A 27952-nucleotide genomic window follows, 5' to 3' on the forward strand; every position below is an offset into this window, starting at 1 on the left:
ACCACTTGAGGGCAAATAAATCAGATTTGACCGTTCAAACAAGTCGCATATGGCCAGGAACTAGATTTATCTTATTTAAAATCACCTTTGAAGGTGGTTTGAAATATCAGATTCCATGTGCTTTTTGGCTGTTCAGACTGCAAGAAAAACAGATTAAAATCTGATATGCATATATTTTCTGTCACTTTAAATTGCCAATGTGACATTAAAATACCATGTGTAGTTGCTGCAAATGTGTAGACTAGTGATGCAGTGGTCAGCTGTTTGTTCACCAGCACTTGCTAATAACCCATCCGCAAGCGCCCGACTATGTGATAGTGAAAATATGAGGCCCACAGCCGACTAACCCGCAAAAAATGCGCCTTAGTTCCCTTTTTGCCTCAGTGGATTTTTGCCTCAGTGGATCGATGTTAACTTTTTCTGCCCAAGTTACCAAAGCATGTGTAACTTGGCACGTGTACAGTTAGGCCCACGCACTCAATCCAGATAAAAATAATGAAAGATAAATCTCAATGTAGCTATAGATATGAATTGCACAATAATTATCGATTTATGGATTTTTTTAATGCATTGTTTTCTCTTTATTCAACCTGCACGCAACCCACTCCCCCATCATCCACACTATTTCGTGACCCTAAACCCGGATATAACAGCAGATTGCAGGTTATGAGTCAACCCGCGTGTGTGTGTGATCCTTGTGTAGACGCCAATAGTGATCGGATCATCTTGATTTGATCTCGAAAACCACATGTTAATGCAAGGTGTAACAAAGGCTATAAATATACCTTTGTTGAGAAAGGGCATTGGCAAGTTTAGAACCTGACGTTCCGGTCCCTATCCCAGTGCCTAGTCTATTGCGCAAGCAATTGGGAGGGCAAAACTAGTTTTTTTTTTTTACATATATATAAAGCTGTTCAGTCAGGTAGAATTGTGATTAGTAAGGTTGGAATACAAAAGCTGCATTGGCATTCCAACTGGCAACATTGTGTGTCGCAAACCGAGTTTAACGCCCTCGAACCTACTTCCCTAAAGAAGGCTTTTCTTTATTTGACTCTCACCTGTACACTCCACCCTTTGACCTGTCCATCGACCTTTCATCCAACCAATCAATTCGTCCCCGATACCTCTGGAAAATCTGATCACAATCAGTTCTTTTAATCGTCTAAACATGTGGACAAGATCAGGACACGTGTTAGCACCAGGTATAAACGGGGCTCTTGACTGAATCCTGCAGGGTTAAGAACAGATTTGCGTATCAATATCAAACCTTGAGTTAACATTGTTTTCAAGAAAAGGGTTATGAGTCATCTGCAATACACTGTAAAAAAAACCTGTGGTGAATAGAACCAACATAGTTAATAAAAATCAATGCAAGTCATTTTACCAAACAAGTTAAGAATAAATCCAACTCTGTTGCATAAAATCTAAGTATATTTTGAGGATAACCAAAGAGAGATATTATTTAAATGTGAATGGCTCTGTTTTTAGAGAATTGTGTGAATTCAACATTTGTAGACCGTTTCTTTTACACAAAGTTGTATACATGTTTGAAGAAAAGTATATTTCTATATTAGTATTAACCAGCTTGTTGTGCAATGAGGTGTAATGGATCATGATGAATGGATATCAAAACCATCAAACTTTACAACCAAAAGATTAAAATTGAAATGGTCACATGAAACATTTACATTTTAAAATCTGATTTTTATTAATGATAGCTAAAGATATATACTGTGTTCCTCAAATGTGAATGGACCTTCTTATTCCAAAGCTGCAGTGCAGTATTATAAAACGTATTAGAGTGAATCAAATTCACTAGCGTGCACATTGTGGCTGTTAGATAAGGGTATGCTCGAATATTTAAAAAAGTGACATAATACATTGTGAAAACATTCTTCAGTTCAACAAACCTTTCAGTTCATGTGAGTTAGTTTATCCAAAGTAAAATATTGAAATGTCAACAAAAACAGCTCTTCATCTTAGGCTAACAGTGGTATTGATCCAACCGTAAAATATTACAAACTAACTTGGATGGGGATATTCTCTGTCAAAGCCAATCCAGAAAAATAGAACATCAAGTGGTACAGAAAAAAGTACTCGTCTGCCCCAGGGCTCTAGGTCTGGCAATGTGAGACGTGAAAGAGAGAGATACAGTATTGTCCACATCTGAATGTTAACTGTCCCATGTAGGGTCAAGGTTCATCTTTGGATGAGTTTCCTTCTGGAGCTGACTCTGGTCCACAGGTTGCGTGCTGTCCGGGCGATGGTTGAGCCACGGGGGAGGCGCAGGCTCTTTAGTGGCTCTCTGATACAGGCCAGCACCCCTGGGTCTGAGCACCCCTGATTCTGCAAGTACTCATGGGAAATGTAGTTTATCCGCCTCAGCTGTTTGCTGTAGTAGTTCCTCAGGTCACAGAGCTCCTCCACTGCAGCCTCAGAGATGATGGAGACCTGGGAGGGAGAGTTGACCAATGCTGGCCTCCGGTGGTCAGAGTCTGTAACTGCACCTTCTGAAGGCGCTGGGACCGCAGCAGTACAGGGTTTCCTTCGCTTCTTTTGAGGGGTTGTTGATTTAGGTTTTGGATTTAGTTTTAATGGTGGTAGTGGGGATTCGCTGTCATTAACTTTCTCTATAATATTGATCTCTACGTCTACTTCAATGGCAGTGGGCTGGGCAGCAGCAGGGTCATTCTGGTCGTACCCTGTTTGACATTCTGTCTGGTCAGGGTCCTTGTCTTGTTTCCTGGCCAGATTCTGCTGCTCTTTATCCATCTTGATCAGTTTGTTGTGTCTGGGAGGGGGAGTGCTGCTGTCGTTGGGGGCAACAGGAGGAGGAGACTGGGAGGTCACCACCACCTCTTTAACTCCAGCAGCTAATTGGTCCTCCTATGGGAGACAACAGGAAGTGTCAGTGACCCCTGACTTTACTGAAGAACCAATCCTAAATCGAAGATGGTTGATTTGGGATTTGGCATGTTGTTATACAGAACCATGTTAGTGAAACCCAATGTTAGTGTGGCATAGCGCGAGTTAGTGAAAGCATGCTCCATAATGAATCTACAGCCATGTGTGTAGACATTGACAGGACATACACACAGGACTGAGTTAGGACACAAACCATGAAAGCTGTAACAATGGTTATGAGTGTTTACAGAAATACAGTACCAGTCAAAGGTTTGGACACACCTACTCATTCAAGGGTTTTTCTTTATTTTGACCATTTTCTACATTAATAGTGAAGTCAAACTATGAAATATCACATATGGAATCATGTAGTAACCAAAAAAGTGTTAAACAAATCAAATTATATTTTATATTTGAGATTTTTCAAAGTAGCCACCCTTTGCCTTGATGACAGCTTTGCACACTCTTGGCATTTTCTCAGCCAGCTTCATGAGGAATGCTTTTTCAACAGTCTTGGACTGTGTTTTGTGTCACTGTCCTGTTGAAAAACAAATAAGCGCAACCCAGATGGGATGGCATATTGCTGCAGAATGCTGTGGTAGCCATGCTGGTTAAGTGTGCCTTGAATTCTAAATAAGTCACTGACGGTGTCACCAGCAAAGCACCATCACACCTCCTCCATGCTTCACGTGGGAAACACACATGCAGAGATCATCCGTTCACCCACTCTGCGTCTCACAAAGACGTGGCGGATGGAACCAAAGATCTAAAACGTGGATTCATCAGACCAAAAGGACCGATTTCCACCGGTCTAATGTCCATTGCTCATTTTTCTTGGCCCAAGCAAGTCTTCTTCTTATTGGTGTCCTTTAGTAGTGGTTTCTTTGCAGCAAAGGCCTGATTCATGCAATCTCCTCTGAAAAGTTGATATGGAGATGTGTCTGTTACTTGAACTCTGAATCATTTATTTGGGCTCCAATCTGAGGTGCAGTTAGCTCTACTGAACTTATCCTCTGCAGCAGAGCTAACTCTGGGTCTTCCTTGTGGCAGTCCTCATGAGAGCCAGTTTCATAATAGCGCTTGATGTTTTTTGCGACTGCACTTGAAAAAACTTTCAATGTTCTTGACATTTTCCAGATTGACTGACCGTTATTAAGGAAAGAAATTCCACAGGCACACCTGTTAATTGAAATGCATTCCAGGTGACTACCTCATGAAGCTGGTTGAGAGAATGCCAAGAGTGTACAAAGCTGTCATCAAGGCAAAGGGTGGCTACTTTAAAGAATCTCATATTTGTTTAGCACGTTTTTGGTTAATACATGATTCCATATGCATTTCATAGTTTTGATGTCTTCACTATTATTCTACAATGTAAAAAAAGAAAAACCCTGGAATAAGTAGGTAGGTCCAAACTTTTGAACAGTACTGTATGACATCATGCATATTCTATTATTTTATGAATAATTATGCATTCTGTAAGGATATCATTCAAGGCCCAACGTTACAGATTTGTCTTTAACCTGATTGACATACACATGGTTGCCCAGACAGTGTCATGCCATAGATGCAGTGGGTTGAATAGAGAATCAGGGAACTGTACTTTTTCTTTGGTCTCTTCAGGGGGGCACTAGAGGTCTTTCTTGACTTTCTTGGTGACAGGGGAGTTTGCAGCATTGACACCAGATCTCTTTCCTTTGGTCTTTACCTGGGACACTTTTACCTGTAGGTCATCAACAACAGCTTTAACCTATCTGTCTCTCACATACACACATTCACTCACTCATTCACCTAAGCTAGGTGTGGGTAATAACGTAAGAGAAGGGTTTAAGAATTGACATGGGAGAACCAGAAACATGAATCATTCCCATATCAAGGTGTTAGGATTGATTGTGATCAGCCATTACCGGCACCTTGGTCACCTTTAGCAAATATCAACATGGATTAGATAAGTAGGCCTAGATCTCAGCAACACCCAAAACCTCAGGTGTAGTACTACACTTGGAGCCCTGATATTGGTGCCTGTCTGGTACTCCGCAACACTACATTGTTTAGAAAACCTATAGCATTAGAACTACAGTGATTTACATATACAGTGATTAAGGATATCTGTTTTGTTTACAGTAAGTGTGCTAATGACAATCAAGGGTGACAGTGGTAAGAATGATTCTACTCAATCTTTAAAATAATAATTAACATTGATAAAAGGGAAAACGCTCTGATTTTGTTGATGATTGTATTATTCAATCAATCAAAATGCTGGGAAAAAATCTAGATCCTTCATCCGCTGGCCTGAAAGGAAAAGAAACTGGCAACGTAGTTCACTTACCTGCAGGTAAGTAAACAAGTAAACAATAGGAGGTATACAGAGAAGACTAAACAGATTGAAAGGGCAGAGAGAAGATGGGGCTAAGACATACAAGAAGATGAGGATTGAGACGGTGAGAAAACAAGTTGAGTAAAGTACAGGGAAATAATTACACGTTACACTGAAATATTTCAGTCAGAAGTGCAGAAGGAGAAATAGAAAAAATGTGATAAGCAGAAAAGATGAGACATGATGTATGTATTTTCAGACAAAAGTGGCTTCCTATCCTTAGTCTGCACGGACTAGAAAAAAATGACAACCAAAAAAAGCTATTACCGGGTAGTCATTTATCATATCGATTCCGTGCAGATGGAGGCCACTTCAGTCTCTTGAGATGCACCCAAAGGCTTCCTGTCTGAATGATTCCTGTACCGTTTGCTGTGTAGTACTGACCGTGTTGGCGTCCAGGCCTGTCCTCCTCATCTTCATGGTGATGGAGTGACTCTGGTTCTTCAGCAGTGGTGCCTTACGACCCAGCTTCAGGTAGAAGTAGGTGGTGTACGGAGTGAAACTGAAGTCTTCACTGTGGAGAAGAGGGGGGAAAAAAGGGGATCAAACAAAGATCAACATTCTAAAAGCAACCAGCTGTGCAGTAGTACAAGTCCATTGTGACCTCACAATTCTCTCCAGACGCCACTCTTTCGACAACCCTATTTGTCCTTAGTCAGTACCTGATGTAAGGATGTGTTCCTTAGAGAGGTACAGCCTGAAGTCAAAACAATTTTTGTCGCAAAAGTTTTTCCTATTGTGTGCTGAAGGTCGTAGGCCTACCTGAGGTATCCCTGCAGCAGTAAGCATATTGAACTGGTAAAGGGTTTCAAGTTAAGTCAGTCAGTACCTAAGGTAGCCCTGCAGCAGTAGGCTTGTGATGATGGCCTCCACCTCCAGGCGAGACAGGGTGGTGGTCTGGATCATCTTCCTGCGTTTGGCCGGACCCTTCCCCATCCACGTCTCGGTCACCTTCAGGGGGGTCAGTTTCTCATCCAGAGAGCCCGCCAGCTCCACAATCTGGACCAGATCTTTAGCATGCTGCGTGATGTCCACCGTGATGTAGTCTGGATAGAAACATAGGCATCTTAGGTAATGAAGACTCAACATAAATGATGGCAGATCTTTCCATTCGATGGGAGTGTAACTCATATGCCCAATTCCAAATCTACTCCTACGGCCCTAGCACGCCATGTACGTTGGATTTGAAAAGTGGTATGTTCACTATATTGTATACATACCATTGCCATGGCGACAGACGTCACACATCTCGTTGCATCCTTCATCTTTCCAAACCTCATCAAAGTGAACAGCGATCACTGAGCGCCGACACCTTAAAACAATAGAGATACTCACGTACTGTACTCTTGATCCTCACACAGATATCTAAACAACTGAAATTGTCAATGAGAGCGTTGTTATTGGTCCAGCTCAGTACCTGTCTACATTCTGACAGTAGTCGACCATGGTCAGCAGCTTCTGTTGTCCTACGTTCTCCATGACAACCATGGTGCTGATCCTGAAGATGTCGTTGAAGCCAAAGTACACAATGCAGTCAGCCGGCTTATCGTCTCTGCCTGGAGGAACGGAGAGAGAACCATGGTAAAGATAAGGGAAAATAAGTGAAGAGTTTTAAGAGGAAAAGAGTTTAAAAACAAACTGGCTACTCCCATGGCTGCGGTTGAAGTAGAAGCGCAATTGGAAAATCAGAGGGGGGAAAAAAATATTTGAAATGTAGAATAGTATTCGTCATTTTCTGAGGTCAAGGTATCAGGTGTTGTTCCTAAATTATCACATTTTTGAGTGGGGAGAAAAGAGTTGTCTACCTGCTCGTCCGCTCTCCTGATAGTAGTTCTCTATGGACTTGCTGATGGTGTGATGGATGACAAATCTGACGTCAGCCTTGTCGATCCCCATCCCGAACGCCACAGTAGCTACCACCACCTGGATCTTGTTGGTGGCCCATTTGCGATGAACCTGTGACTTGTCCTCTGGATTCATGTTAGCGTGGTATGGAGATGCGTTGAGGCCTTTCTTCTGTAGGTCTGCTGACACCGTCTCTGCATCCTTCTGGGAAAACACGTACACTATCCCTGCCAAAAGCAGAAGCATAATACCTCAAAAGTCTGGATAACAAGCTGCTGATGGTTTCGAAAATGGGACAAACTGAATTTTGACCTATCCTTTGTTTTTCCTTTCAAAGTACCTGACTGGTCCTTATATCGCTCCTTGATCAGTGTGGAGATGTCACTGATTGAATCATCACTGTTCGAATCTTTAAGGCGTACCTGAGAAACACAAAAACAGTACAGATCCTCAAATACTTCTGTGCAGAGATACAGCGGGAATCTAACAAGCATCCCCTTTAGTAACACAAGTGTGTGTATTTTTAAAGGTCAAAAGAACATCAACAGGTGTTTGCCAAGCAGGTGGCGGCCAAGTGTGTATAGTTGCCATGACGCCCACCTCGTAGTAGAGGTTGGTGCGGTTGAAGGAGGCGGTGAGTGTGATTGGCTCAGGGACACACAGGATCTTCTGACAGTCCTTTAGAACACTGCTGGTTGCCGTGGCCGTCAGCCCTAGCAACGGAACCTTTGGGAATTGCCTCTTCAGGATCCCCAGGAGCTTGTAGTCTGGCGGAAGAGGAAGGGTAGTTGGCTATCAGCCCGACACAAAGCTCACAGCATACACCTTAGAATGAAGCAATCTATTGGGCCTGCATTCTAAGTGGTATTCATAGAGATACATTGAAGTGTTCTGTTTAATTATATGGTGATATCTTGTTTGGCTATTGTAACGTAAAGCAGAGTTATTAGAATTCTACTTTGAGTGATTTGTTTGACTAGCCCTTTACCTTCCAAAACAAAGTAAGGAGACTAATAAAAAGTAAGTAGTCCATATACAGTACAGTTGCATGGTCTCTCACCAGGTCTGAAGTCATGTCCCCACTGGCTGCAGCAGTGCACCTCGTCCACAGCAATACGGCTAAGCCTGCCTGCATTGTAGGCCTTCTCCAGCCTCGACATCAGCAGCTTGCTCTTCGCGATCTTCTCCGGAGTCACATACAGCAGCTTGAAAGGCGCTTTGGTGTCCGTCATCTCAGCTAGGACCATTTTAGCATGTTCCTGAGGTGCAGAGCAGAAGTCAAATCAAACACGAATCCTACAGCTAGAATCATAATCAATACCAGCAAAGTATCAACACTATGTAGAAAGTGTTTGTGTTGGTCATTACCTTACTGCTGGATGCGTTGAGAGAGACGGCTTCAACGTCGATGGACTTTAAGTACATGAGCTGATCCTCCATCAGAGAAACTAGAGGAGTTACTACCAGAGTGAAACCTGGCAGCACACAAACACACGTAAAAAAAAAAAACACTGCATTGAGTAATGGCTGCAACCATCTGCAGTCCGGGCTCTAAAGTGCGACTAATTTATTCGCACGTGACCAAATATTTTGCTGTGCGACCAGGTTTTATTTTTGTAGCACAGTGCGCCTTTTTAAACTTTGTTCAGTCATGTTAACTAATTGGCTAGCTAGCTAACATCCTGGTAACTTTACCAGTATATCCAAACATTTGGGGGCACAGAAAGAAAAATTGACAGCTTTTTCAGGAGAGCAATGAATGAATGAATGACCGAGCTCCTGCATGTCATCACAAACCTGACGTTCTTAAAGATAGTATATAATTTTAAACGTAATGCATCTCAATAGGAAAATAGTGCTTTTACACAATGTAGAAACCTAATATTCCACAAATTACTTTGAAATTTCAATGACAGGTATTCGTATTAACATTTTAACCTTTATAAACTCATGTCTTTACAGTGTTACATATTAGTTTCTAAGGCATAACATGTGGTTCAAAAGTAAGTCAAGTTCATATAGGTCCAATATAGGCTGTATCACAATTAATTTTTTTTAAATCTTATTTTCTGGTGCTCCTAAATTTCATGTGGTGCTCCTAACTTTCTTAAATTGGGAGCACCAGAGCTACCAATGAAACATGTTAATTTAGAGCCATGTCTGCAGTACGTGTTTGCACAGCACACACAATTATTCAATGAACTGCAACATTAGTGTTTTCAGTATATGCACCTGGTGTGTGTGTGTGTAATGCATGTATGTTTGCATGCATTTTGTGTATGTGTGTGTGCGCGTTCTCCCCTTACCCTCAGAGCAGACTGCAGGTAGCTGATAGCAGAGGCTTTTCCCTCGTCCAGTCGGCATCACTAGGAAGAGGTCTTTACCAGACATACTAAGGTTGATGGCCTTCAGCTGGAGAGGACGGAACTTAGAGAGCTGGAACACATCCTTCAGATTCTGCTTCAGCTTTGTTGACCACGAGAAATCTAGGTTTGGAAAGAAAATATTCAAGCATGTCAAAATACAGTACAGCAATATATTCAGCCTTCAAGATTGTAGACCACCTAATAAAATAGCACTTTAGACACAATCTACATATTTATTTTTGCTTTAAATTGAACTGCGCAATTCAGCTCCTGGAAAGATATATCTGATATGGTTACATCCAAAAAGATAGGCAGAGTTAAAATACATGTGTATTAGATTATTAGTTATTTAAAATATGTATTTGAGTATTTTCAAATAATGTGGCCCGAATCAACTACTTCTATTGGATGTATTTTAATTTCCTATAATTAGCCTACTATTTGAAAGTATTTTCAAATACTTTTTTCAAAATACCTGGGTTAAATGTATGGGAGTGTATTTGAGTCAGTGTATGAGCATTGGCAAATACATACCAATATTCAACTACTTGTCTTTTCAAATAAATACAAATCTGAGTACTTCCTTAGAAATGTATGTGAAAGTAATTGAGATATTTGAACCCAGGTCTGGAACATATTACACACACAGCAGTGTGGTTGTGCTTCTCAATTCATTTAACAAACATTGTAGAATGATAGTGAATACATAAAAACTATGAAATAACACATATGGAGTCATGTACAGCCGTGGCCAAAAGTTTTGAGAATGACACAAATATTAATTTTAAAAGTTATATGATGGCAATTTGCATATACTCCAGAATGTTATGAAGAGTGATCAGATGAATTGCAATTAATTGCAAAGTCCCTCTTTGCCATGCAAATGAACTGAATCCCACCCCCAAAAAAATCCACTGCATTTCAGCCCTGCCACAAAAGGACCAGCTGACATGTCAGTGATTCTCTCGTTAACTTCTTTGGGACTGGGGGGCAGTATTGAGTAGCTTGGATAAAAAGGTGCCCCTGTCTCTTATACACATCTAGATGTGTATAAGAGACAGGTATTGAGTAGCTTGGATAAAAAGGTGCCCAGAGTAAACTGCCTGCTACTCAGTCCTAAAAGCTAGAATATGCATATAATTAGTAGATTTGAAAACACTGACGTTTCTAAAACTGTTTGAATGATGTCTGTGAGTATAACAGAACTCGTATGGCAGGCAAAAACCTGAGAAAAAATCCAACCAGGAAGTGGGAAATCTGAGGTTTGTAGTTTTTTGTAGTCATTGCCTATCGAATATACAGTGTCTATGGGGTCATATTGCACTTCCTACGGCTTCCACTAGATGTCAACAGTCTTTAGAACCTTGTTTGATGCTTCTACTGTGAAGGATGAGGGAATAAGATTTGAGTCAGGGGTCTGGCATGAGCTGATCACGCACGCTCACGTGAGAGTTAGCTGCGCTCCATCGCATTTCTACAGACAAAGGAATTCTCCGATTTAAACAATATTGAAGATTTATGTTAAAAACATCCTAAAGATTGATTCTATACTTCATTTGACATGTTTCTACGAACTGTAATATGACTTTTCGTCTGATCTTTCACCTGGACTTGCCCGTGAGTTTGGATTGTGTACTAAACACGCAAACAAAAAGGAGGTATTTGGACTTTATCGAACAAATCAAACATTTATTGTGGAACTGGGATTCCTGGGAGTGCATTCTGATGAAGATCATCAAAGGTAAGTGAATATTTATAATGCTATTTCTGACTTCTGTTGACTCCACAACATGGCGGATATCTGTATGGCTTGTTTTGTTGTCTGAGCGCTGTACTCAGATTATTGCATGGTGTGCTTTTTCGGTAAAGCTTTTTTGAAATCTGAGACAGCGGTTGCATTAAGGAGAAGTGGATCTAAAATACCATGCATAACACTTGTATCTTTTAGCAATGTTTATTATGAGTATTTCTGTAAATTGATGTGGCTCTCTGCAAAATCACCGGATGTTTTGGAACTACTGAACATAACGTGTAAACTGAGATTTTGGGATATAAATATGAACTTTATCGAACAAAACATTCATGTATTGTGTAACATGAAGTCCTATGAGTGTCATCTGATGAAGATCATCAAAGGTTAGTGATTAATTTTATCTCTATTTCTGCTTTTTGTGACTCCTCTCTTTGGCTGGAAAAATGGCTGTGTTTTTCTGTGACTAGGTACTGACCTAACATAATCGTTTGGTGTGCTTTCGTCGTAATGCCTTTTTGAAATCGGACATTGTGGCTGGATTTACAACAAGTTTATCTTTAAAATGGTGTAAAATAGTTGTATGTTTGAAGAATTTTAATTATGGGATTTCTGTTGTTTTGAATTTGGCGCCCTGCAATTTCACTGGCTGTTGCTGAGGTGGGAAGCTAGCGTCCCGAATATCCCAGAGAGGTTAACACAGGTGTGAGTGTTCACGAGGACAAGGCTGGAGATCACTCTGTCATGCTGATTGAGTTCGAATAACAGACTGGAAGCTTCAAAAGGAGGGTGGTGCTTGGAATAATTGTTCTTCCTCTGTCAGCCATGGTTACCTGCAAGGAAACACGTGCCGTCATCATTGCTTTGCACAAAAAGGGCTTCACAGGCAAGGATATTTCTGCCAGTAAGATTGCACCTAAATCAACCATTTATCGGATAATCAAGAACTTCAAGGAGAGCGGTTCAATTCTTGTGAAGAAGGCTTCAGGGCGCCCAAAAAAGTCCAGCAAGCGCCAGGACAGTCTCCTAAAGTTGATTCAGGGCACCACCAGTACAGAGCTTGCTCAGGAATGGCAGCAGGCAGGTGTGAGTGCATCTGTACGCACAGTGAGGCGAAGACTTTTGGAGGATGGCCTGGTGTCAAGAAGGGCAGCAAAATAGCCACTTCTCTCCAGGAAAAACATCAGGGACAGACTGATATTCTGCAAAAGGTACAGGGATTGGACTGCTGAGGTCTGGGGTAAAGTCATTTTCTCTGATGAATCCCCTTCCCGATTGTTTGGGGCATCCGGAAAAAAGCTTGTCCGGAGAAGACAAGGTGAGCACTACCATCAGTCCTGTGTCATGCCAACAGTAACGCATCCTGAGACCATTCATGTGTGGGGTTGCTTCTCAGCCAAGGGAGTGGGCTCACTCACAATTTTGCCTAAGAACACAGCCATGAATAAAGAATGGTACCAACACATCCTCCGAGAGCAACTTCTCCCAACCATCCAGGAACAGTTTGGTGACGAACAATGCCTTTTCCAGCATGATGGAGCACCTTGCCATAAGGCAAAAGTGATAACTAAGTGGCTCGGGGAACAAAACATTGATATTTTGGGTCCATGGCCAGGAAACTCCCCAGACCGTAATCCCATTGAGAACTTGTGGTCAATCCTCAAGAGGCGGGTAGACAAACAAAAACCCACAAATTCTGACAAACTCCAAGCATTGATTATGCAACAATGGGCTCCCATCAGTCAGGATGTGGCTCAGAAGTTAATTGACAACATGCCAGGGCGGATTGCAGAGGTCTTGAAAAAGAAGGGTCAACACTGCAAATATTGACTCTTTGCATCAACTTCATGTAATTGTCAATAAAAGCCTTTGACACTTATGAAATGCTTGTAATTATACTTCAGTGTAACATAGGACAAAAATATCTAAAGACACTGAAGCAGTAAACTTTGTGGAAATTAATATTTGTCATCCTCAAAACTTTTGGCCACGACTGTAGAAAACAAAAAAAAGTGTTAAACAAATCAAAATATATTTTATATTTGAAATTCTTCAAAGTAGCCACCCTTTGCCTTGATGACAGCTTTGCACACTATTGGCATTCTCGCAAACAGCTTCACCTGGACCGCTTTTCCAACAGTCTTGAAAGAGTTCCCACATATGCTGAGCACTTGTTGGCTGCTTTTCCTTCACTCTGCATTCAAACTCATCCCAAACCATCTAAATTGGGTTGAAGTCGGGTAATTGTGGAGGCCAGGTCATCTGATGCAGCACTCCATCCCCACTCTCTTTCTTGGTCAAATAGCCCTTACACAGCCTGGAGGTGTGTTTTGGGTCATTTTCCTGTTGAAAAACAAATGACAGTCCCACTAAGCGCAAACCAGATGGGATGGCGTATCGCTACAGAATTCTGTGGTAACCATGCTGGTTAAGTGTGCCTTGAATTCTAAATAAATCACAGTGTCACCAGTAAAGCCCCATCACACCTCCTCCTCCAGGCTTCACAGTGGGAACCACACATGCAGAGATCATCCGTTCACCTACTCTGCGTCTCACAAAGATACGGCGGTTGAAACCAAAAACCTAGAATTTGGACTCATCAGACCAAAGGACAGATTTCCACCGATCTAATGTCCGTTGCTCGTGTTTCTTGGTCCAAGCAATTCTTCTTATTAATGGTGTCCTTTAATTGTGGTTTCTTTGCAGCAATTTGACCATGAAGGCCTGATTCATGCAGTCTCCTCTGAACAGATGATGTGTCTGTTATTTGAACTCTGTCAAGCATTTATTTGGGCTGCAATCTGAGGTACAGTTAACTCTAATGAATTTATCCTCTGCAGCAGAGGTAACTCTGGGTCTTCTTTTCCTGTGGCAGTCCTCAGCCAGTTTTATCATAGCGCTTGATGTTCTTTGCGACTGCACTTGAAGAAACTTTAAAAGTTCTTAATGTTCCTTATTGACTGACCTTCATATCTTAAAGTAATGATGGACTGTTGTTTCTCTTTGCTTATTTGAGCTGTTCTTGCCATAATATGAACTTGGTCTTTTACCAAATATCTTCTGTTCACCACCCCTACCTTGTCACAACACAACTGATTGGCTCAAACACATTAAGAAGAAAGGAAATTCCACAAGGCACACCTGTTAATTGAAATGCATTCCAGGTGACTACCTCATGAAGCTATTTGAGAGAATGCCAAGCGTGTGCAAATCTGTCATCAAGGCAAAGGCTGGCTACTTTGAAGAATCTCAAATATAAAATATTTGATTTGTTTAACACTTTTTCTGGTTACTACATGATTCCATATATGTTATTTCATAGTTTTGATGTCTTCACTATTATTCTACAATGTAGAAAATAGTAAAAATAAAGAAAAACCCTGGAATGAGTAGGTGTGTCAACTTTTCACTGCTACTGTACACACACACACGAACACACACTATACAAAACATTAGGAACACCTGCTCTTTCCATGACATAGACTAGGGTTGTTAAGGTTAACTGTTAATCGGTTAGCTGAAAATACATTTGACCATCATGCTTCTCCGTCTATAGGTTAATTAGCATAATTTATTTTGTGGAATTAAATTGGCGCGTGTGTATTTTTGTTAGTCGTCATGCATTTATTTATCCCGCGCGCACAGCCTACAGAGCCAATTTGAAGAGCGGATTAGCCTACCACCTGTCAGACAACGCGAGAATAGCTCCTCAAAAAGCCTGTAGGTTACTGGAGTGAAACCTGCTTTTGTAAACCCAGTCATTGCGCAACAAATTGGGTGTACATTTTGGTGACCACGATTAAAAAAGGAGCTATTTTTATTTCTCTATCTCACCTCGTAAAGCGCACCTCCCATTCGCCATTTGGATGCATAGGCTATATATATAACCTGCAAACCGTTGACTATCAGCGCGTCACCCACCACTTTAATGTTTGCTTGAGGCAGTATAATTGTTTGAAACCTGAACGTTTTAAATTACTTGAAATAATGAGGCGTGTCTTACCCTACTTCAAAGTAGCCTTGCAAAAATATCCATCCATAGAAACGTGGAGGCAATTATTTTATAATGACTTCCTCATGCCATTAACCAGGATTTCTCTCCTGTTCTATTGGTTTTCATATGAACTTTATTTCGTTGTCCAGAAGCCAAAGGCACAATCCTAGACATATTAGCAATCCATCATAGTAGTTGCTATTAGACGCTTTCTAAAGGAAAAGGTCACATATGGCACTGCTCGCATTAGGTGCGCACTTTAGAACTTTGTTTTCCGCTAAATGCATTTGGGCAAAATGCTTTATTAGCTGTTTCATGACAGGAGTCGCATGTTCAATAATAGGTTATAGCCTTTTGACTGTAAGACGATAGCCTGCCATTGTTGCATGTTTCCATTAACTCGTAATGAACAATGTTGGGTCCTTGTACAGTTGAAGTCGGAAGTTTACATGCACCTTAGCCAAATACATTTAAACTCAATTTTTCACAATTCCTGACATTTAATCCTAGTAAAAATTCCCTGTCCTAGGTCAGTTAGGTTCACCACTTTATTTGAAGAATGTGAAATGTGAGAATAATAGTAGAGAGTGATTTATTTCAGCTTTTATTTCTTTCATCACATTCCCAGTGGGTCAGAAGTTTACATACACTCAGTTCGTATTTGGTAGCATTGCCTTTAAATTGTTTCACTTGGGTCAAACGCTTTGGGTAGCCTTCCACAAGCTTCCCACAATAAGTTGGGTGAATTTTGGCCCATTCCTCCTGACAGAGCTGGTGTAACTGAGTCGGGTTTGTAGGCCTCCTTGCTCGCACATGCTTGTTCAGTTATGCATACACATTGTCTAGAGGGTTGAGGTCAGGGCTTTATGATGGCCACTCCAATACCTTGACTTTGTTGTCCTTAAGCCATTTTGCCACAACTTTGGAAGTATGCTTGGGGTCAATGTCCATTTGGAAGACCCATTTGCGACCAAGCTTTAACTTCCTGGCTGATGTCTTGAGATGTTGCTTCAATATATCCACATAATTGTCATTCCTCATGATGACATCTATTTTGTGAAGAGCACCAGTCCCTCCTGCAGCAAAGCACCCCCACAACATGATGCTGCCACCCCCGTGCTTCATGGTTGGGATGGTGTTCTTTGGCTTGCAAGCCTCCCCCTTTTTCCTCCAAACATAACGATGGTCATTATGACCAAACACTTCTATTTTTGTTTCATCAGACCAGAGGACATTTCTCCAAAAAGTACGATCTTTGTCCACATGTGCAGTTGCAAACCGTAGTCGGGCTTTTTTATGGCGGTTTTGGAGCAGTGGCTTCTTCCTTGCTGAGCGGCCTTTCAGGTTATGTTGATATAGGACTCGTTTTACTGTGGATATAGATACTTTTGTAATTGTTTCCTCCAGCATCTTCACAAGGTCCTTTGCTGTTGTTGTGGGATTGATTTGCACTTTTCGCACCAAAGTATGTTAATCTCTAAGAGACAGAAGGCATCTCCTTCCTGAGTGGTATGACGGCTGCATGGTCCCATGCTGTTTATACTTGCGCACTATTGTTTGTACAGATGAACGTGGTATCTTCAGGCATTTGGAAATTGCTCCCAAGGATGAACCAGACTTGTGGAGGTCTACAATTATTTTTCTGAGGTCTTGGCTGATTTCTTTTGATTTCCCCATGATGTCAAGCAAAGAGGCACTGAGTTTGAAGGTAGGCCTTGAAATACATCCACAGGTACATCTCCAATTGACTCAAATGATGTCAATTAGCCTATCAGAAGCTTCTAAAGCCATGACATCATTTTCTGGAATTTTCCAAGCTGTTTAAAGGCACAGTCAACTTAGTGTATGTAAACTTCTGACCCATTGGAATTGTGATACAGTGAATTATAAGTGAAATAATCTGTCTGTAAACAAAATTTGTGGAGTGGTTGAAAAACGAGTTTTAATGACTCCAACCTAAGAGGAAGAGGCGAAGCGAGAGGTTTCACTCTCGCCAAAATATGTCCAATGCTTTTCTATGGGCTTATTTTGGACCTATGCTTGTCGCCTGCCTATATTGTATTATATTATAATCAGATCTCTGATAGTATTTTCTGTTGGTCACCTCATTTTTTTTTGCCGTTGGTTGACCGGTTAATAAGGGTCAGTTAATCGGCAGCAAAATTGACCGAAATTTGCATCCTTAACATAGACTGACCAGGTGAATACAGGTGAAAGCCATCATCCCTTATTGAGGTCAATTATTTAATCAACTTCAAATTAGAGTACATGAAGGGGAGGAGACAGGTTAAAGAAGGATTTTTAAGCCTTGAGACAATTGAGACATCGATTGTGTATGTGCGCCATTCAGAGGTTGAATGGGCAAGACAAACTATTTAAGTGCCTCTGATTGGAGTATGATAGTAGATGCCAGGCGCACCGGTTTTGAGTGTGTCAAGAACTGCAACGCTGCTGGGTTTTTCACACTCAACAGTTTCCTGTGTGTATCAAGAATGGTCCACCACCCAAAGCACATCATGAAAACTTGACAACTGTGGGAAGCATTGGAGTCAACATGGGCCAGCATCCCTGTTGAACGCTTTCGACACCTTGCAGAGTCCATGCCCTGACGATTTGAGGCTGTTCTGAGGGCAAAGGGAAGTGCAACTCAATATTAGGAAGGTGTTCTTAATGTTCTGTACACTCCGTGTATATTGTACATATGTGCCACATCCTATACATTGTAGCCTCTACCGTACCATCCTTCTCATAGCGCAACAGCTCCTGCTTGGTCATTGCAGGTCCAGAGGGCTGGGTGGAGTCACATGGCTCTTCCAGCCTGCCGAGCAGCTGTTTCTTCTTGGAGGTCAGGCTAGCCTGCTTCTTCAGCAGCTCAGCTATCTGCAGCTCCACCACCTCCAGCTTGGCCTCCACAGAGTCCAGCTCTGCCTGCACGTCTGGGGAGGAGAATATTAACAAAAAATAAAACCATCATTATTTGCTGTATTCAACGTGCTCTATGGTATCTACTACTTACGATGGAGCATTCATGTAACACACATGCCCCTCTGGTAGGGAGGAGAACATTAGGTTAATAACTATTTTATCTTTTAATGACTTTTTCCTGTAATCAAAGCTCTCTACGGTATCTAGGCCCTACATAGAAATAATCTAGAATATGCATTGAACACATATGCACAAAGACAATAGTGGTACCATGAATCAGAAATTGAAAACAGCAAGCTCACTCCAAAGTTCTTCTCTTTTAAATGCTGTGCTAAATCCTTGTAGATAAACACATGTTGGCCAGGGCCTAATATAAATTATTATATGATATCCATTTCAAAGTTTGGCACAATCTGCCCTGGTTAGCTTTCCTCTGGGACCAATCGCATGTGATCCTATACGAGGAGACTGTCAGGTCTGACACTTCCAAGTCACTAACGACCTGTGTTTCACAGGTAGGGCGCTAATGATGTCAGACACACATCAGTCTATTTCACAGTCAATGTTTCTCTATGGGTTTGGTACCATACTTTTAAGAAAGGGGAATAGAAATGTGAGATCACATTCACTTACCTTTGGTACTGTCCATTTCCAAGGCAAATCTACAACACAATCAACCACCTTGCAGACTTTAATCACTCTGTTGAATGAGGGGGGAAATGGCAGTGTTATGCAATGTAGCCTGCAAGATATAGTGCCTTCAGAAATAATTCCTACCCCTTGTTGGGTTACAGGCAGCCAAAATTTAAAATTGATTAAACTGAGATTGTGTGTCACTGGCCTATGCCCTAACAATAGGAGTCGTTGTCCCAAAGGTGGGAAGGCAGGCGACAAGTTTAGATCCAAAATAAGCCCATAGAAGCACATTGGCCTTATTTATGGACAGACTTAATCAAAAGTGAAACCTCTCGCTTCATCTCTTCCGCTATGATTTACACACATACCAAGCCCCTCCCCCTTCCTCTCAAGCCAACAAAGTTGAGAGATCACATCTTCCTCTCTGACAGGGGGTTTCAACTCACTATTTGCATTTGAGGTTTGGTCCAGCAGAATCGGTCATATGGACACCAAAACACATTGAGACATTATTTTACTGTAATAGATAAGTTAAAAAGTTTATCGTTAGAAAAGTTGTCTCAACTACTCAAACTGCGCGCAGAGCAGACTACTAAAACGAGAGTGTCAATGAACATGGCTTCTGGAAAATGAATGCTCAAGTTTGTCCATGCGGCATAGGGGTACCACTTACCGCTAGCAGCATTTTTGCCAAAGGGCTGTTATTATACTAGCTGTCTAGTGTGTGATTTATAAATGTGCAATAAGAATAAAACACAATTAAATAAGTACTTGGCAACTCATTCTCATTCTGAGAAATAAAGTAGGCCACTTGATTTCAACATCTGAACAAAGTGGACATGCTTTTCAAACAGTTGGAGACAGACAGAAGGGTGTGTTCATAACAATTCAACTGTTCAACTTTGTTAGCTAGCAACTAGATCAAAGTTGTCTAAAGATTAGCTGGCTAATCACTAGCACGTGGGCTTGAGATATTGTTGATGAGACCTGTGTTAATTGTCTAGTGCCTAATGCCTACTACAAGAAGTTAGTCATTATCAGTGAATGTGCATTGTGCATGATACTAGTTAAATTTGTAACAAAAAAGGGCATTTTCATAGACATACTTGAAAGCCAGATCAGTGATTATAAAAAAAAAAAATAACGCAGGTTATTAAAATATTTTTATAAAATAATGAAATTATTTGTGGGTTTTATGGTTGTGGAAGGCTTATATTTAGTCTAGATATAATTTCACAAGCCCTGAATTCATTAGATTATTGCTGACTGTTTGAAATGCAGTGTATTTGACCTTTAATAGTACAACAATGCTTATTTCGAGAAAACATTTTACATTTTTTACGAGAATCGCCCAGAAGTTTGAGAAGAAAAGAAATTGAGATATAAAATAAAGTTTAATGGTTTTGATAGGAGAAAACTGAGGATGGATCAACAACACTGAAAATAAATAAATATATTCCAAAACATGCATCCTGTTTGCAATAAGGCACAATAATGCCTTATGCATAAAATGTGGCAAAGAAATGAACTTTATGTCCTGAATACAAAGTGTTATGTTTGTGGCAAATTCAACACAACACATCACTGAGTAGCACTCTCCATATTTTCAAGCATGGTGGTGGCTGAATGTTATGGGTATGCTTGTCGTCAGCAAGGACTAGGGAGTTTAAGATAAAAAATTTAACGGAATAGAGCTAAGCACAGGCAAAATCCTGCTTTCTAACTGACACTGGGAAACAAATTCACCTTTCAGCAAAACAATGACCTCAAACACAAGGACAAATCTACACTGGAGTCGCTTACTAAGACGACATTGAATGTTCCTGAGTGGCCTAGTCAGTTTTTACAAATTGGCTTGAAAATCTATGGCAAGAATTGAAATTGGCTGTCTACCAATGTCCAACAATCAACTTGACAGAACTTGAAGATATTTTAAAAATAATAATGTGGAAATATTGTACAATACAGGTGTACAACGCTCTAGAGACTTACCCAGAAAGATGTATCTGTAATCGCTGCCAAAGGTGAGTCTAATATGTATTGACTCAGTGGGTTGAATACTTTATTTATTTATTTATTTATTACAAATGTTAGAATTTTTCTTCCACGTTGACAAAAAAAATTACAATTAAAATCAATTTTAATCTCACCTTGTAAGACAATAAAATGTGGAAAAAGTCAAGGGGTGTGCATACTTTCTGAAGGCTCTGTAAATAACATGTAAAACATTGCTTACACAATCTTTCTCCCTCAACATTGGATATGTAAGGGATAATCAACGAGGAGCTATGCGTTCTATGGAAAATAATGAGATGGATGAGATGGAAGGTGTGTTTCACGACATGCTAGCAGAGTAGAACTGCTAGTTTAGCTAACCAAACCATCATTCCTAGCTTGCCATTATGAAAATCATATTCAACAATGCCAATAATGTTTTCAATTCGACTATTGCTTTCAAAAGCAGCTCAAACATTAAACATGTAAAGAATGAACTATTGGCAATGAATTCTACAGTGCAATTATACTGTCCATTTTTAGGGAAATAATGCACGCTCTAGAATGCCCTTCAAGCCAATCAGAAACAAGTATTCAACAATGCCATGGTATAATGTGCATTGTTGAATATGCAATCTATTTATCTAACTATCATTGGCTAGCAATCTAATGTGGTGAAGAAAAAGTTAAGAAAAATGGTAAAGCCACATGGAGAAAGGGTGTGGGCTTTCCCGGTTCACACATGTCCGTTACTTTACACAATAAATGTTTACATTCCGGCCTGCTTGCCAAAAGCTCAAGGAAACAGCTTGTTCGTGTATGGATAGATTCAAAGTGTATTTTATGCATTCAGTTTATAATATATCCTTGGTTAATTAAGAAATAAATCCCGAGGGAGTGGTATGTGGCCAATATACCACCTAAGGGCTGTTCTTATCCACGACGCAACGCGGAGTGCTAGGACACAGCCCTTAGCCGTGGTATATTGGCCATATATTATAAACTGAATGCATAAAATACACTTTGAATCTAATCAATACACGAACAAGCTGTTTCCTTGAGCTTTTGGCAAGCATGGCCGGAATGTAAACATTTATTGTGTAAAGTAACGGACATGTGTGAACCGGGAAAGCCCCCACCCTTCCTCCATGTGGCTTTACCATTTTTCTTAACTTTTTCTTCACCACATTAGATTGCTAGCCAATGATAGTTAGATAAATAGATTGCCAATGATCAACCACCCTAGCAGTACGTTATCCAGCCTCGATCGGGAATAAGCAACCTGCTCCACCAAACAGCCTAATGTTAATGTTAGCCAACCTGTAGCTGACTTGCTAGCAAATTATACTTCAACTTTTTGACAGCTACATATTTGGCTAGCCATTAATGATACTAACATGTGGAACGAAATTATGGAAAATGAGGGAAAGAGGATGTTGAAAGAACAAAGCAAAACTCACCATCAAAAATTTACTCGCCTCACTTCTCGAGTTTGCACTGAATATTTGCGCTCCCTTTTTTCTTGACGGTTGCTAGACAGCTCGCGCGGGTGATTTTGTTGGGCAGACCAATCAGATTGCTGTTGTTTCACTTTCTCGGCGGTATGGGGTACATTCAACAAACCAACTGCAATCAATGCTGAATAAATGTTGTATTTTTATTTTACCTTTATTTTTACAATACAATACAACCTGAAAACATTTTCCATCCGGAAAATTGACGTGTATGTAGGCAGGGAATATATTTTCAAATCAAATCAAATCAAATTTTATTTGTCACATACACATGGTTAGCAGATGTTAATGCGAGTGTAGCGAAATGCTTGTGCTTCTAGTTCTGACAATGCAGCAATAACCAACGAGTAATCTAACCTAACAGTTCCACAACTACTACCTTATACACACAAGTGTAAAGGGATAAAGAATATGTACATAAAGATATATGAATAAGTGATGGTACAGAATAGGCAAGATGCAGTAGATGGTATCGAGTACAGTATATACATATGAGATGAGTAATGTAGGGTATGTAAACATAAAAGTGACATAGTTTAAAGTGGCTAGTGATACATGTATTACATAAAGATGGCAAGATGCAGTAGATGATATAGAGTACAGTATATACATATACATTATATTAAGTGGCATTGTTTATTGCATTGTTTATTTTCCAGCAACTACCGAGTTATATTCAGCAGATAAGTGCTCTCCTTATTTTTTTTCCTCAACGTTTTTATACAACCCTTTAGAATGTTGAATGCAACCCGGATTTTGTCCGGAAGAATTATATTTTTGATGAAACCAAGAAGGCGTGTTTCCGGAAGACGTGGCTAGTGCTACAGTGGCAGCACTTGAACTTGTATTTTAGTAAAATACAATTAACAGTGTCAACTTTTATATTTTACAAGCTGTTGATTCATTGTCAAAATGATCTCTCTAACGGACTCACAGAGTAAGGCGATTTCTATTTTATCATACGGTTGTTGCTTGCCAACTTGTTCCAGCTCTCTAACTAACATTAGCAAGCTATCCTCTCAGCTACATTACAAATGCGCTATTCTCTTATGTGAGGAAAACAGCTAGAAATAGGTAGCCTGCTGAATCGTATTTGTTTGCTAGATAGAGTGACCATTGACAGCTAACGTTAGCTAGCTAATTAATGACATATTCATTCTGAACCAGATGGCTAGTTAGGGAGGGAGGATTTCAATTGAATGTACGGGAGGATAGGCAGTGGAATGGTTGGATGCCATTCCATTCGCTCCGTTCCGGCCATTATTATGAGTTGTCCTCCCCTCAGCAGTCTCCTGTGATTCAAAAGTATTAACGTTAGTGTGCTTGGATACTTTAAATAATGTGATTCTTCTTTCTTGCAGAGATCGGAATGGGACTAACAGGCTTCGGCGTGTTTTTCCTCCTCTTTGGAATGATTCTGTTTTTTGACAAAGCCCTCCTTGCCATAGGAAATGTGAGTGATTTCATCATCACCATCCACAGTTCATATATTTGTCTACTTTCTGCAGCTACATACACGAGGCGTACGTGTTGCTATATTTATTGGAACATTGGTCTGAAATGCAATTCCGTTATCTCTGAGTGACACTGAGAAAAACACAGCTGCAGAGCCCTCCTTGCCTTTCTGACTCTCTCAACTGAGCACAATCACCACCTTATAGAGTAGTGGGGAGTTGTAGGGTTTAACTGTGAAGTACTCTGGCATTGTCAACAAACATTGACATTGTCTGTTCCCTGTCCCTTCTATCTCGCTATAGATCCTCTTTGTGGCTGGCCTGTCGTTTGTGATCGGTCTGGAGAGGACGTTCCGGTTCTTCTTCCAGAAACACAAGATGAAGGCAACTAGCTTCTTCCTGGGTGGAGTGTTGATCGTTCTTATTGGCTGGCCCATTGTGGGAGTGGTCCTGGAGGTCTATGGATTTTTCCTTTTATTCAGGTGGGTAAAGTACAGGCCCCAGGCTTTTTGCTAAGCTTATCTTTCGAATAAGATGCAGTCTTGAGGAAAACAAGCCAAGGAAATCTTTGTTTGTCCTGTCAACTGTCTCGCCTCCACCCCCTGTTGAGTGCAGCCCTCATTTTATGCAAGGGCTTGCTGCATGTAAAGATCCGTAGTCCGTCATCATGTGCTTGCTGTTGTCAACTAACTCTCTCTCTTTATCTTCTCCAGGGGTTTCTTCCCAGCGGCAGTAGGCTTCATCAGAAGGATACCCTTCCTGGGCTCCCTGCTAAACCTCCCATTCATCAGTGGGGTGAGTTCAGAGATGTAGTGGTAAAAAAAAATAGCTGGGTAAATTCTGATTGCTGGTCACGGTGAAAAAAGAAACGCTCCAATAGTTTCAATGCATTTTTCCCGGTGAGTGAACTGTTTACACTTGCGTTTACCCTCCACTACACCACTGTGTGAGGAAGGGTATGGGAACAGGAGCTACAATGCAGTGGGTGCTGGGTGGGCTGAGGTGGTTACACTAAAGACAACACAGGGTCCAATTGGTCTCTGACATTGGTTCTGGAAGGCTGTAGTGTCTCATACTGTGTCACTCAATCTTCTATCATATAAGTGTGTGTGTGTGTGTGTGTGTGTGTGTGTGTGTGTGTGTGTGTGTGTGTGTGTGTGTGTGTGTGTGTGTGTGTGTGTTATGCGGTGTATGTTCGTGAAGTCACTTGTTTTGAGGAGAATGTGTCTCTGTCTCTTTTAAAGCCTTCATAATTTAACTCTGAGGACAATCCGCAGTCTTGGTCAGTCACTGCAGATTTTCCCTTGCATGTGAGCATGATTCACATCTGTTTATAATGTATGTTATACTGTAATGTTGCCTTATGCCTGACCAGAGTAGGGAACCATTGGTATTGGAAATAATTTATACTAGGACACCAGCAACAGCATTTATCCTACACGCCATTTTGAATAGTCTACTCAATCGTCACGTCAAGCAAACATTTAATTTCCCATGTACAACTATGCACTAAACGTTTTAGTCAAGCTTGTATATGTCATCTATTTTTGCTTTACTTTGCAAAGGGGACGGTAGACTGTTGCCTTAAATTTGTTTATTTTCTCTCTCTCTTTCAGTTCGTGCCTTAAATTTGTTTATTTTCTCTCTCTCTTTCAGTTCGTGGACAAAGTGGGAGAGAGCAACACCATGGTATAACAGTGACTTTTTGTTTATGGAGAAAAACAATCTATTATATTTATGATACAGTAGTTCTCATAAAGCCACTTAACTCCCATTGGTCAATTGCTTACCTCCAATAGTTATCTAGGTAATTTTCATGAGACTTTGTATATTAAGACCTCTTCCCATTTAAAGGGAAAACAGTCAGCTTTTTTGTATCTTGATTCTGCCATTTTAAGGTCCGTACCAGTCCTGGTTGCTACGGGCAACTGTTACTAATGAATCTGGAGTTGGTTACGATGGCTACCCCAGAATGTTTTACATGTTGTTGAATGCTGCTCTCCTCTACTGGAGTACTCCCCACGAGGAGGAGAGTCCCTCTACCGGACTGAAGAGAACCAATGTCCATTTTGGCGCTCTTACTCTGCTATTGAATGTACAGACAAACTCACCGTGTCATCGCCTCTGGACAACCTCAGAAGAGGTGTGGTGGAGGAGAGCTGGTCCTATTGTTACATTGTAGATGGGCCAGGGGGTTTTCCTAGTGCTGTGCTGTCTTGCCAAATATGAACTAGGGGTTAGTGAGATGGCACAAACAGGTCTTAGACAATGTTAGGATTTCCTGACCATATGACCAGACCAGGGAAAACTCAAAGCCATATTTAAAGGTGGTTTCCTGGTCAGGTATTGGAAAGACTCCTGGTCCTACTTATGGTGCCTGTGCTTTCTCATACTGGACTGAAACTTGAGTCATGTGGAAGAAAATAGCTTTACTTTCCTTTTCTCTCACGCCTGTTATGATTACCAGATCTGGCAGTTGCATATTTTCCCCTTATTTTTCTGTCGTTTCTGTGTATGACTGGTTGAGGAAGCTCTGTAGATATATATTTTTTTTTTAATTTCAAGAGCAACATTAGAGTTGGAATTTTATCAATGTTAACTATAGTAATGGAGGGTACTGAATGGAATGGCTAATGGGATATGACAATGGTTTTACAATGTTTTGTCTGACACTTTTGTAATTACACTTTTAAGAAATGTGCCTTGTGCCGTTGTCTGTCATTCATTGTTTTGATTGTGAGAAATTGCAAATATACTAAACAAAAATATGAATGCAACATGTAAAGTATTGGTTTCATGAGCTGAAATAAAAGATCCCAGAAATGTTCCTATACACACACAAATTGTATTTCTCTCAAATTTTGTCCACACATTTCTTTACATTCCTGTTAGTGAGTATTTCTCCTTTGCCAAGATAATCCATCCACCTGACAGGTGTGGCATATCAAAAAGGTGATTAAACAGCATTATCATTACACAGGTGCACTGTGTGCTGTGGACAATAAAAGACCACTCTAAAACGTGCAGTTTTGTCACACAACGCCACAGATTTTACAAATTTTGGGGGAGCGTGCAATTGGTATGCTCCCTGCAGGAATGTCCACAAGCGCTGTTGCCAGAGAATGTAATGTTCATTTCTCTACCATAAGCCGCCTCAAACATTTTAGAGAATTTGGTAGTACGTCCAACCGTCCTCACAACCGTAGACCACGCCAGCCCAGGACCTTCACCCCCGGGGTATTTTCTGTCGATAATAAAGCCCTTTTGTGGGGGAAAACAAATTCTGATTGGCTGGGTCTAGCTCCCCTGTGCCCCTGACCAGTCATGTGAAATTCATAGATTAGGGTCTAATGAATTTATTTCAATTTACTGATTTCCTTATATGAACTGTAACTCAATAAATGTTTGAAATTGTTGCATTTATATTTTTGTTCAGTATACAGTGCATTCGGAAATTATTCAGACCCCTTGATTTTTTCCACATTTTGTTACGTTACAGCCTTATTCTAAAATGTATTATATATTTTTTTCACATCGACAAGCAACACCCCATAATAACAAAGCTAAAAAAGTTGAGAAAATGTTGCTAATTGATCAAAAAAATTAAAAACATACCTTATTTACATAAGTATTCTGACCCTTGAAATTGAGCTCAGGTACATCGTGTTTTCATAGATCATCTATCAATCTACACCCAATACCCCATAATGACAAAGGAATAACAGATTTTTTTTTATGTATGCAAATTTGTTTAAAAAAAATAAAGAAAATGAAATATCACATTTACATAAGTATTCAGACCCTTTACTCAATACTTTGTTACAGCCTCGAGTCTTCTTGGGTATGACGCTACAAGCTTGTCACACCTGCATTCTTACATTTACATTTACATTTAAGTCATTTAGCAGACGCTCTTATCCAGAGCGACTTACAAATTGGTGCATTCACCTTATGATATCCAGTGGAACAACCACTTTACAATAGTGCATCTAACTCTTTTAAGGGGGGGGGTTAGAAGGATTACTTTATCCATCCTAGGTATTCCTTAAAGAGGTGGGGTTTCAGGTGTCTCCGGAAGGTGGTGATTGACTCCGCTGACCTGGCGTCGTGAGGGAGTTTTGTTCCACCATGGGGTGCCAGAGCAGCGAACAGTTTTGACTGGGCTGAGCGGGAACTGTACTTCCTCAGAGGTAGG

At 40.6% G+C, this 27952-nt stretch overlaps 2 protein-coding genes across 4 annotated transcripts; one reads left to right on the forward strand and one right to left on the reverse strand.

Annotated features, from left to right (window-relative positions):
* Window positions 1–1736: 1736 nt before the first annotated feature.
* On the reverse strand, window positions 1737–22339 carry LOC111951399 (ATP-dependent DNA helicase Q1). Of its 3 annotated transcripts, XM_070434740.1 has the most exons (16): window positions 22250–22339; window positions 18792–18858; window positions 17972–18169; window positions 9430–9609; window positions 8492–8598; window positions 8184–8382; window positions 7724–7890; window positions 7464–7545; window positions 7084–7350; window positions 6696–6834; window positions 6499–6590; window positions 6108–6324; window positions 5663–5792; window positions 4339–4350; window positions 3396–3416; window positions 1737–2814 (listed from the first exon to the last, which is right to left on the reverse strand). In XM_070434740.1, exons 2-16 carry the CDS (start codon window positions 18805–18807, stop codon window positions 2200–2202), a joined length of 2442 nt encoding a protein of 813 aa, XP_070290841.1. In that variant the 5' UTR covers window positions 18808–18858; window positions 22250–22339; the 3' UTR covers window positions 1737–2199. The 3 variants fall into 3 exon arrangements, with proteins under 3 accessions (XP_070290841.1, XP_023825231.1, XP_070290840.1); XM_023969463.2 differs by lacking the exons at window positions 3396–3416; window positions 4339–4350 and adding an exon at window positions 4505–4624 and having other exon boundaries at window positions 2376–2886; XM_070434739.1 differs by lacking the exons at window positions 3396–3416; window positions 4339–4350; window positions 22250–22339 and adding exons at window positions 4505–4624; window positions 20945–20969 and having other exon boundaries at window positions 2376–2886.
* Window positions 22340–23091: 752 nt separating this feature from the next.
* On the forward strand, window positions 23092–25924 carry LOC111951550 (vesicle transport protein GOT1B). The gene is made up of 5 exons (XM_023969723.2): window positions 23092–23240; window positions 23665–23756; window positions 24061–24239; window positions 24471–24552; window positions 25414–25924. The coding sequence occupies exons 1-5, from the start codon at window positions 23216–23218 to the stop codon at window positions 25450–25452; spliced, it is 417 nt and encodes a 138-aa protein (XP_023825491.1). The 5' UTR covers window positions 23092–23215; the 3' UTR covers window positions 25453–25924.
* The last annotated feature ends 2028 nt before the right edge of the window (window positions 25925–27952 follow it).

Source organism: Salvelinus sp. IW2-2015, linkage group LG24, assembly GCF_002910315.2.
Source record: "Salvelinus sp. IW2-2015 linkage group LG24, ASM291031v2, whole genome shotgun sequence".
NCBI classification, from domain to species: domain Eukaryota; kingdom Metazoa; phylum Chordata; class Actinopteri; order Salmoniformes; family Salmonidae; genus Salvelinus; species Salvelinus sp. IW2-2015.